The sequence below is a fragment of the Megalops cyprinoides genome, chromosome 7, assembly GCF_013368585.1.
Source record: "Megalops cyprinoides isolate fMegCyp1 chromosome 7, fMegCyp1.pri, whole genome shotgun sequence".
Taxonomy (NCBI): Eukaryota; Metazoa; Chordata; class Actinopteri; order Elopiformes; family Megalopidae; genus Megalops; species Megalops cyprinoides.
Genome location: NC_050589.1, coordinates 24,711,978 through 24,723,969, shown reverse-complemented (window position 1 = coordinate 24,723,969; position 11,992 = coordinate 24,711,978). Strand labels below are relative to the sequence as shown.

Genomic DNA, 11,992 nt, shown 5'->3' with positions numbered 1-11,992 from the left:
TCTATAGTAGGTTACATGATTAAAATTCAAATACTCAAAATGAAAATATCCAGTAATATCCAGTAACATAATTTTTGTCTGTATATAAAATATGGTTTGGTTGGCCACCAGATTTTTCAGCTCAGATTTTTTTTTTTATATATATTTTTTTACAGTGCACTGTAATACAATACAGTGTGCAGTACAGTACATCCAGAACAGTTTACAGTGTACTGTGATACAATAGGAACACAATTATAATCAACACTGCATTTCTTTCAGAAGGAAATCGTTTCCTTTTGATATGGATTAAAATGTCCTTTACTGAGACTCCTTGTTCTGTCTCCTTTGCGGTGTATTCTTCATCATTCTACATCTTCCTCTCTCTTCTTACAACAGACATACTACACACTTTGCACCTAAACACTACATCAAAACTGGACTGCAGGACATTTCATCAAAACCACTGTGCACCATTTCCAGGTCCCTGGTATCATTTAACACGATTCTGTCCCCCACAAAGCAGCGCAGGAGCTCTTCTTTAAAAAACCACCTTTGGTTTAAGTCATGGGAAGGGGGTGCTCTGCTCTAATATCCCTGAAGGGGACAGGGTCAGCAGAGCAGGAGGGTCAGTGTGAGGAGGGCAGCCAGCACACCTGGCAGGGCTGCAGAGGGCCCAGTGGCCTGGCTCACAGCAGACACACAGTGGCGGGTGTTTTGGCCAATGCAGGCAGCATAGGCCATGACATGGGGAATGTAGTTCTGCTCCTTGACGCCGTGCAGAAGGTGCGCCATGGGGCCCTTGGAAAACACAGCCACGTCCTCACCACCATGGGTCTCCATGCGCAGAGGAACTGCAGACTGGGCCTGGTAGTTATTCTGGTCTGTGGAACAGAGAGAGCGCAGCCTATCAGCAGTACCTTTATTATTCCACCATTATCAACACCACTAGTCTTATGGTTACATTTACAATATATTATCATCACTAATAGTATTGTCGTTATCGCTGCTGCTGTCTCATTCAAGGTGTGACTTAATGCTGTATTATGAGTGTTTGTGGTTCACACTTTGAAAATGCGTTTGAATTTTGCAGAGATAGGAGAGAGATGAGAGAGATGGGGAGAGAGAAAGAGAGTAATGTCAGGTAGAACCACAGAGGAATCCTAGGGTAACACAGGGACAGACTGCGTACTGTAGTCAATGGTTGAAACGTTCTCTCTCACGCCGTTCACAATCTTGTACCCTGGCCCGTTTCCATACAGGATGGCAGTGAAGGGCTTCTGGTCCACATCACTCAGCATGGGTGCCAGTCCTGTGGAGAGATAAATACATTTCAGGACACATGCAGTTCTTTACCTACAGAAAACATTGAGGGGCATGTGGAGACTTTAACCTGGGGAACCTTTAACACTGTGGAAAAAGCATTAAATGTCACTGCCCGGTTATAGGTAGGGCCAGAATATGGTACACCAGCAGGGTTCCAACTCAAACCTGACTTATGTTTTCATCATCGTTTTTTAATTACTTTAAGAGACTAAATGTAATATTCTCCAGGACAATTTTAAATGATCAAGTTAGTATATAATTGCGTTGTTCTAAGGATGGGATTGTCAGGGAATACTCACATTGGGACAAACTGCTTTATTAACTTTGCTGTATCTGCATGGACTTTAAGATGTTTCTGGTAGCAAGAACTAGTCACCAATGCCCTTTTAATAGTGGACTTAATGTACAAGCCCAATTTCTTAGTGATATCAGAACACTGACATTGCTTGGAACAATGTCTTGCTAGGAAATGACATAAAGCTTGAAAGTTAGCAAGAAACAAAAACACAAGAATGGACCTTTTAATATTTGGGGAATTTTCCGTGCCTTAAGAAAAGTAATATATCTGACCACATTCCATAGCTTTTCCATAACTTTTCCTGGATTACCCTACTTTCAAAGTTTTCAAAGGAAAATGTATACCCCCAACACATCAGAAAATCAGAAGTTTCATTCTTCTTCTCTCTCTGCTCACCAAAGATGGAATTCCCTCGTGGCGTGTAGCCTCCGAAGTTGAAGACGTGGGAGTGGTCTGCTGTGACAACAGTCAGTGTGTCATATGGGCTGGTCATAAGGCCTGCCCTGCCGATAGCCCTGTCCATCTCCACTGCTTCATGCAGGGCCTGCTTGGCTTTGCCCTCATGATGCCCATGGTCAATTCGCCCACCTGTAAAAGAGAGGTAGTTTTAGTGCGTCCATTATCTGTCTTTAATGTTCTCTTTTTCAGGAACACTATCAATAGGATTCAATCAACATTTGTCCTTAATTCAGACTCAAAATTAGATGCAAGTGTTTCTTTCACTCTTCACAAACACAATATAGTGACACTGTTCAGTTCTGTTAAGTTCAGTGATCAACAATTTATTAAAGAAATATATTTTTTTCATTGAAAAAAGTAACACTGTCATTATTTGTGAGTCAAAGTTATGAACCAATGTTGTGGTCTAAGTGTTATATGGCCTCCTCTGTATTTTGGGTCAACTACTCCTGTAACCTGATCATTCATACCATATTTGCCAAGTAAAAGCCATATACACTCAAATTCCCTCTTATATCTATCATGCCACAAATTATGGGACTAATTATTTGGTATCATCTCTTCTCTGTATCTAACATTTTTGTATACATTTTTGTAAGTCTCTGTGGATAAGAGCATCTGATAAATAATTATATGTAAAATAAACCTAACAGGTGATTATATAACTAGACATATAACCAGAGACAGTACAGATGTTGTAGCATTACGAAAGGAACCCAACTTTTCCAGGAAATATCTGGATAATTTGTAGCTTGATGTTGTGGAGCTATGCCAGCTATAATCATTACTGAACTTCACAGACAAACTGCTGCTCTACCCATAATTCTTGGCAGCAGAGCAAATTTGCCTCAGAATCACCTGTGTTAAAACAGAAATACAACTTGTCTACAGCTTAGCATACAAAAAGACAGTCAGACAATGCTTAACAGCAAACAAGAGCATACAAGACTGCTGCTCCACTTATTTTCACGTACTATAATTTCCATAAATGCACATCCTGTTTCATGTAATTACATGTTTTACATTGCATAATCTCTTCTATCATAACTTTGCATGCTCAGGTATATATTTAATGTACCTGCACTGATCAGATGTCTTATACACACTATTATTGTAGACATTGCTAAATAAGGGTGTCTGAGGCATATAAGCAAACAGTGGTTAAAATGATTTTTCACAGCTTTTCAGTCATTGACACTGATCATCATTGTGAGGGCTGGGTTGGAGGTGGTGTTGACACTGCATTTCATCCACTTTGTTTTAAGGCTTTCTGTTTTCAAACAGCGATTTTTCTAGAATCAAGTTTGTGGAGATTCACCCACCCTCCACCAGAAGGTAGAACCCCTCAGGGTTTTTCCTCAGGATTCTAATGGCCACGTCCACCATCTCTGTTAGGGAAGGGTCTGTCTCTGTGTTTCGCTCCAAGTTGTATGTCAAGTCTCCTGGCTCAAAAAGACCTGGGGGGGGGGGGACTTTTTAGATTACACTGGAAAACAAGCCAGTACAGAGTGAACTTTGGGACAGGTGATGCCATTGGTCAGCGATAGGAATTAAAGGAGGACATTTACAGCAAACACAGACTCACCCAGTAAATAGTCCACATTGTTTGGATTCAGAGCTAAGAGGTCTTTTCGGTTCCACACATAATGTCCTCTCTGAAATATAAAGGAGGGGAAATTCAGGCTATCAGGTGTCATTTGCATAGGCTACTCCATTTCTATGTGACACTAGTGAAGCTTACTCCTTTCTTTTTATGGTTTACAGAACATTTGCTTTTGAAGAAAAGCTGCCAGTCTTCTAAAAGCAGAAAAAACTAATAGGCACTTCGGGGTTGTTCTCTGAACAATTATCAAAACTCAAGCTGGCTGATCATCCCATGCAGCATTGATATCTGAATTAAGTAGCCTGAAATTGATTTTATGTTCTCTGGATAGGGTCAATACCTTTTTGAAAATTAAATTAGTTTTTTTGGATTGACACAGAAGGCCAGCTGTCTAGTTGTAATTTCTGGCACGTCCGACTAAAAACTTTCCTCGTGTTTAGTTGCTTAAGAGCCAGGGGAGCCTTAGGAGCATAGCGTGTGGGCGGTATTTTTCGCGGGGTTAGATCTGAGGACAGTGGGACCATATTCATAGTGTTGTGTTTGAGTTGGAGGGGACTGATGCACCTGGCCTGAACAAACAGCGGAGACAGGCTCACCAGATCCTTCATTCTTTCCTTCCACTCTGCCACCAGGTTCCTGCCATCCTTGCGGGTGCCCATGTGCTTGCGCTCTCCGGGGTACTCTACATCAGATGTGTTTTTGGGGAACATGTACTTCCGTCCTCCTCCCATGATCACCTGACAAGTGTCAGCCGAAAAAATGGCTTCTCAGACCAACACTCGTCCGAGTATGAATGCACAAAGTGTTCTCCCTGTGTGCTCAAATGGCCTCACCTGGGCCATGTCCAGAGCTCGCATATAGGTTCACATATAGGTGTGACACAGATCAATAGCACCAGCAAGCTGACTCACCTATTACACCTTGTTACTTTCATCTCTTTGATCACTTTTTATGAAACTGACATTACTAAAGTGGCCACAATTTCCACCATACAAAATAAAGAATATATTTTCACACAAAAACCCAGAACCACAGCTAAAGATAAAAAGACTAATACAGTATATAAAGAGCAATGAAAAGCTAAGGTAACGAAAATGAGATCTCACAACTGAGGTGTAATACATCCCTCAAGTATTGGGGATGCTCCACAAAGGATGATTGTTAAACTAGGGCTCTGCACTGAGCGAATGTGAATGAATCCTGCATGTTTTGGGGGTACTCACATCGATGTACGGGATGTTCTCAAACAGCTGTCGGGCGATGTCCTTGCAGCCAGCTTGCACCGCCTCCACCGGCATCTCAGCATCTGAGAACCAATCACGGTCCACGCAGTGGGCGTAGGCTGCGCTGGGTGTGGCGTGGTTCACACGCGTTGTTGTGACAATCCCCACCGATTTGCCTATCAGATAAAAGCACCACAGTGAGGGTGACTTAATGTCAGAAGTGTCCATTATGCAATGTTACCATGAAAGCTTAAAAGATAACAGAGGACTAAGGGTTCATGACACACCAAAATAAAGGCTTAAATTGTTTTATTTAAGGAATATAATAAACACATTTTTTCAAAAGGAAGGTTACAGAAACTAGAAAGAGGAAAATCAGTAGATACTGGCAAAAGGTAGACTGGTCAGCAAGCATATGTTTGGGAAAGAAGCACTGAGCATTAGAGAGCAACAGTGAACAGGAGAGGTCAGCGCTGTCTTTGTTCTGAAGCAGGACTCTTGTCTCAGCAAAGACAGACTCTAGGGTTACCTTGCAAATTATCCAGACTTTCCTGCACATTTCCGCAGTGAGAAAACATGTTGGGAATTACTTGAGGATGCACAGACATGATGACAAATGACACAGTACTGATCCTACAATCCTGCTGCTAATATACAGGGCTTATCGCCCCTGATTTCAAGAATGCAATCACAAGATGTCACTTCAGCTCATTCTTTACTTCATCTCACCTACTGATCAATGGAGCTCCTGTTTTATACCAAATCCTGTGCCTGCTATCCTCTCCTTAATAGCAACTGTGAATTGCACACATCTGCTGCAGCATATTTGATTTTGTCACATACAATTCTATTATCTACCAAATGACAAAAGGTAGATCTGCTCTTTAGGTCTGGCGGAGAGCTTTTCCACTTTATCGCTCACTGCAAATCACTTTTATGATACCACATAAAGTAATGCTATGCAGACATGTAGATGGCACATAGAGTACCTGCACCTTCAGAGCACAGACATACAGATAGCACACAGGGTACCTGCGTCTTTGGCCCACTTGAGGATGGACGTGACCTCGTTTCCAAAGGTGGTGTTGCACTGGGAGCGAACGGCAGCAGCACTCACACCCACAGTGCCCTCATTGGCCTTCACCCCGCAGAGGTATGCCGTGGCCGTCCCAGCACTGTCAGGAACCTGGGCATCGGTGTTGTACGTCTACAGTGGAAGAAAAACAAGCACAAAATTAGAGCCATAACAACTGTGGCTATTCCAGAGGTGCAACTGCACAGTATGTATTTAAACACAAAAAAGATAAATGCAAGCAGGACTTGTAAGACTCTAGAACCTGTAAAACTTTTAAAATTCCTCTTATAAAATGTTTTACATATAGTTTTAACACAGAATCAGGTTGTTTTACTTGCAGCTGTACTGGTGATCAGCTTGGGTAATTTCCAGTCTGGAAGCGCAGTCTCTGAGGAGACCCGTGTGCATTCCAAAGGGCAAATAAACAGGGGTGATTAGGATGTGTTCTGATGTTTGGGAACATGGTTCATATCCAGGGCATTTCATTTTCCTAGTGAGTGACTTCTTAGCACCTTGTGACAATTTACATTACATGACATTAGTTTTCTGCTTAGCAGATGCCCTGATCCAGGATGACTTACACAGCTTACATTTTTTTCACACATTGTCCATGCATAGAACCATATATTTACAGAAGCAGCTCCAGTTAGACATCCTTCTGAAGGGTATAACAGTGGTGGCCCATTGGGGAATCAAACCTACAACCTTCTGGTTACAGCCCTTTGACCACTGCACCAATACCCTTCACTGCCACAGAGCATGTCAAGGTACCTCTGAATTAGATTAATACAGAGTCATTACACTCTTACCTACTACAGTAGCCACAGTCTGCAACACTAGTGAGTGCAATCGATGAATATTAACGTGGATGTTCTGGTGAGGTCACATGCGGTCATCTAGTCTTTTATTGGATTAGCACTGAGATGGGCGAGTGTCAGTTTTGGAGTATCAGAGGCCATGTTAGCGTGATTAAATTACTTTCTTTCTCTCTCCCTCTCCCGCTCAGTCTGTTGGCCCGGTCTTGGCCAGAAGCCAATCCTGAGACTGACAAAAATCTTACAAGGGATTAATTCAGTAAAATCACCCGGTTATATGAGGACGTTGAATGTCTCTGTTTTGTTCAAGTTTTACTTCAGCAGAACACACACGGTGAAAACAAAAAATCATTTAATTTTTTTTTACTGGGTATCTACTTAAAAATCTAAATCTGTTATTGCCATGCTACACCATATAACTGAGTTTGGAATCAAATAAAGCCATGGACATTTACTGTCCTGCCTTTGATTTTAAATCCAATTGCTACTTCATCAAAGCTATGTTTTAAAACCATTGCAATATTAATCTTTCCAGAGTACAGAAGCCTTATCAAGAAAAAAGCTAATTCTGTTATCTGTCCCTTAATGAGAGTGTTAATGCTGCTGCTACCTCTGACAGTATTGGAAATTTGTAGTTCTGTGGGTTTTAGAGTTACTTTTCAATGAGCAATGTTGAGAATGAGCTTCCAATAAAAATAATATCTTTAGTAAAATGAGTAAGAGAGAACAACAATTTGAACTCCATCCCTAGGGGAATGGAATGACCAATGAAGACCTTGGAAGCATGCCAGTCACTCATATTATTTCTTTATAAGGATCATTTTTGTCTTTTTACAGTTTTAAAGTTTGCTCAGCATTATTTTTCGAAAGGGCATCTTGGGCCATTCCCTGAATGTTGAGCTAAAAAAATCATTAACATGGATGTGTAATTACAGCCTGAAACTAATTTTACATTATCTGGAAACAGTCAATGAGCATTTTTAAAGTCTCCAGCTGAACTGAGGCCAAGCATCGAAGTATGGCGTATTGGGTTAAAAGTTCTTCCAAGAGTTTATTATTAACAGAACTGCCCCTTGTGCATCTTTTCTTTTCCTTTATCAAGCAAAGAAAAAAGCAGCATGTCCATGGATGTCCACAGACAGCTGAGGTTTGGGTTGGCAGGCACAAAATAGCTGTCCTTGCATCACCTAGATGGGTGCCACACATTGGCATCTGAGGTGCATCCCCGACCAAAGAAAACGTCCCTGTAAAGTGCTTTGACATCCATGAAAGGTGACATATAAATGCAGTGTTTCATCAATATTGCTTACGAAATACCTTGGCGAGGGAAACGTAGGGGAACTTGTCCATCTCGAGCTGCGTCTCCTCTCCGCTGTGCCCGCTCAGCTGGCCCTTGAGGATTCGAGCCGCTGTCACCGTGGGGATGCCCATGCCTGCGTCACACAGAGGTGTGGTTACTGCGACCATTTCCTCACTGTCCTCGGCGTCTCGAGATTTTCCTTCTTGTCCTGAATCGCTCTCTGCAAATCATTCCTTCCTTCTTGATTCAACCACACATTACTGCATAACCAGCGCACTGCAGTTTCTCTAATATTTCACAGCGTGACATTTTGCTTAACCGCAAGACCTTAGAATGTCTTAATTCTTTATCCCTTATTTAGAACCGTGAAAGGCATCTCTGGTTGTTCCAAAGGAGATTAAAAAAATGTTGAATGCTTAGTTTGATGTACCAAGTGATCGACTGATCTGTCTCGTGAGGGCTATTATTTGTGTGGGTGCTGCGGATGGACCACTAAATGCTTCAACTGGAGTTCATTTTCACACTTTTTGACTTTTGGCAGAAAAAGCAAGGATTCAACTCAAGGCTCATTTAGATATGCTCAGGGGTCCGTCAAAAAAAATTGCTTCTCTGACTCTTCCATGACTTTCCATGATAGCTGAAGTAAACTGAAGTCATTTAGATAATGTACCGGATGTTTAAAGTTAAATTTACAATATAAATAGGTCACATCACAAGAAACATGTTGGGTCACATTTAGTTCATCAGTTTCTTCACACCTCATTTTAGCTCAGCAGTTGCTTCAAATTTGTAAATCAGCTATTTTGGTCACTCAAGTTTCCTAATAAAGGCATTTTACTGATCTCAACACAAGAAATGTATTAGCAGGTTGACTCTTTCAACTGAATATACTCTGTGCTCTTAGTCCCACTGTGACAAGTTGCATTGACCTCAGCAAAAAAGATATCCATCAATATTTGATGACAAACAATGCATTTCACCGTCCTGTCATCCACTCACGTCATCCAGTTTATGTTTATGTTGTTCAGTCTTCAGACACAGATCATTAGATGGCACATACCTTCCATAGCCTGATTTTCCATTGCTACAATTCATGATATTAAAATCCCTGATATTCCAGAAATCCCAAGGTCACTGGGATGCTTTCTTAATCAGAATTATAAAGCCATTCTTGTTATTCACGAAACAGCCATATGTGTCCTTAAAACTGGGTTTAAACGGTTGCAGTGGGAAAACATGCCACCCCACACATTGACAGAAGTCTGTCAGGACAATATGATATCTCACATCTTCAGCTCCCACTCATCACCCTGTAAATTCCATTTACCCTATTAATCTCCCATGAACCACCACATCTATGTTCATGGTCTGATGTGTTCTTTCTTGAAGTGTTGTCAATTGTGTCAGATTTCAGTGTGCTTTTAGTAATTTTAAGGTATTTTAGCGTACCTACCATCTCCGAGAAAGAGAATCAGGTTTTTGGCGATGTTCCTATTGAGCTCCTGCAGAGTCAGAGCATGTTTCAGGGTGCGTTGTGCCCAAGAGTTCCAGTAGGAGGGATCCTTCTCTTGTTCTGTAATGTTAGTCACCAAAAGTTTTAATCAGCTGGAAAAAGGAAAATCACAAGAGTACAGCTAGATGCATTTAGATTTACATTTATCAACTTGCTAATGCTCTTGCCCTGTGTGACTCGTATAGCAACAGTCAAAGAGTACACAACAAGGACTGATGAATGATAGATTACTGAGCGCTATGTGTAGCGGGGTCAGAGTGGCCCCCACATGAAACAAAGATAATACTATAATTATGATGATATTGGGATTCAACGGACAAAGGCTATATATACAGTCTACGTAAACTATATATACATATAAATACATTCTGCATGTGTGAATGTGTGTGTATTAATACCATAGGATCAGTTTATCCATTGCAGTCAAGATGAATCTAAATCTGCCCCTCTCATTCTGATTGACATGTCCTGAGGGCCTGTCCCAAAGCCCTCAAGACACCTCCAAAGAGTAAGCTTCTTATCCAAACCACCAACCCCATACAGAACACACACTATGTGCCTCATGTTTACAGGAGCACTTAACTCCTGCAAGACCAGGCCAAGAGTAATAAGCTGCTTTAAAACCTAAATGATGTGGTTTGGACCCATGTTTGCGAATGATTAAACATTAAAAAAAAACTCTTCTGATTTCAAGACAAGGTAAAGAGAATGTCACATGAAGAAATGTGTTCACATGGGTCAGGGGCTTTATTTCGCATGGAGAGCCAGTGAGGTTACAGAGAAGCTAGTTGGCATGTCCAGTCATCTGTAATTGGTGTAACAAATACATGGAAGGCAACAACCTGTATGTTCTGTCAGTGGACGAGCGGTCTGCATCTTGGAACTGTAGCCGCAAGCTAGAGTGCAAATTAGGCAGCGCCTCCCTTCTTAAAGGCTGGGTGATACAAGCCGCCCTACATTTCTGAAACTACACAAGTCACAGGGGTTAGCTACTGCATGACCAAAAGTCCACACTGATGTGCTTAGATGTGTGTATTGCTGTAGGAGGTGGCAGCATGGTTAGTCGTGGTCAAGGAACTAACCTTGTAACCGGAAGGTTAAGATTCTTCAGGTCAAATATCATAAATGGGTAACATCAAATGTTTCTTATGTGCAGAAAGCTGGACTGGATTATAAATGGATAAAATTCAAATTCAAATTTAATGCATTTTAATTCATCTTTGTATTACCAGTTAGATCCACTGAGAAAAGACATTTCTTTCTATGGAGCCCCTGTATAAAATGTTCATAGCACTTGCAAAATTTTTAAAGCATAACAAACAATATGAAACTCAAAACAAAAAAAATACAAACACTTGAGCTTGTAGGGAAAGCTGGCCTGGGGGACATCTGCTAAGCTAATAAACAATGCAATCAATCTACATGTGTCCTGTTGTGCCACAAATAACATTTCTCCAAATCTCCAAATAACATTTCTGTTAGCCTCCAAAATACCAGGTCCAAAAAAAAAATCAATAACACAGAGGCATTACGTTAAGCTCTGATAATGTCCTGACGCTTCATGTCATTTCAGACAGCAAGCACAAGGGATAAGCAGCACAACAGTGAAAGTCTGGGGAAAGGACAGGCCAGTGCAACAATTATTCCAGCGTCACCCCTGAGTACCATGAATTCATAATGACAAGTATTGGTGCTGTGCTGACAAGAGGGCAGCCGTGTGGCATAGTGGTAAGCGAAGCCAGCCTCCTTTCTGATGGTTATGGTTCTGAACCCAAGACGGGGTGTTGTCATTGTGTCCATGCAAGGTGCTTAACCTGAATTACTTCAGTAAAAATGGAAATATCATACGCAAACTTTACATTCGTGAACAGCTGCATTTAATGTAAATAAATGTGACAGCAAGGACTCACTCACCGGGAAACTGAGGCTTTCCCAGGCACACCCAGGCCAGGCAGACAATGAGAGCTGTCACCTTCATGTCGTTTTCCGATTTCACAAAAACCTCAACTCAATGCCACACTCCACACCCTGCGGAGCTCTCAAAGGAATCCAGACAACTGTGCCGAGTGCAGTGCCCTCCGTGCAAGAAAACAGCAGAGAGCGGGGCCCGCAGAACCTGAACGCAAACATGAAGTCAAATTACTGACATAAACGAATTGTTCACTGGGCACTCCTGTAGAAAGATGCAGACAGTAAAAAACGATGACTGTAACAGGCAAATCTGATTTTTGTTCAAATTTATTTTATATACAAGATCTGTTTTTCATTCCATTTTAACTTCCCAGGATACGTTTCACAACAATACTTACCCATATGATTCACACTGCTCATAATAAAGTCAGTCAGACTCTGCATCCCATGGCAACCATAGTGTATGACACAGTGTAAACCCGTTATGTGG

The 11,992-nt window shown here is 41.5% G+C and overlaps 1 protein-coding gene across 1 annotated transcript; it reads right to left on the bottom strand.

Moving 5' to 3' along the window:
• Positions 1-591: 591 nt before the first annotated feature.
• LOC118780753 (alkaline phosphatase-like) lies at positions 592-11,572 on the bottom strand. Its single transcript, XM_036533426.1, has 11 exons — positions 11,506-11,572; positions 9,532-9,651; positions 8,096-8,211; positions 5,921-6,095; positions 4,889-5,064; positions 4,262-4,402; positions 3,648-3,717; positions 3,385-3,519; positions 2,000-2,191; positions 1,172-1,291; positions 592-863 (listed from the first exon to the last, which is right to left on the bottom strand). The coding sequence occupies exons 1-11, from the start codon at positions 11,567-11,569 to the stop codon at positions 592-594; spliced, it is 1,581 nt and encodes a 526-aa protein (XP_036389319.1). The 5' UTR covers positions 11,570-11,572.
• Positions 11,573-11,992: the final 420 nt, after the last annotated feature.

Bases quoted from the DNA above. Each gene is read 5' to 3' on its own strand.
- LOC118780753 (XM_036533426.1), bottom strand. From the start codon at position 11,569: ATGAAGGTGACAGCTCTCATTGTCTGCCTGGCCTGGGTGTGCCTGGGA. The intron at 5,065-5,920 runs GTACCCTGTGTG...TTTATCTGATAG, and splicing joins CAAGTGGGCCAAAGACGCAG to GCAAATCGGTGGGGATTGTC. The intron at 2,192-3,384 runs GTGGGTGAATCT...TCTCTTTTACAG, and splicing joins GTTCTACCTTCTGGTGGAGG to GTGGGCGAATTGACCATGGG.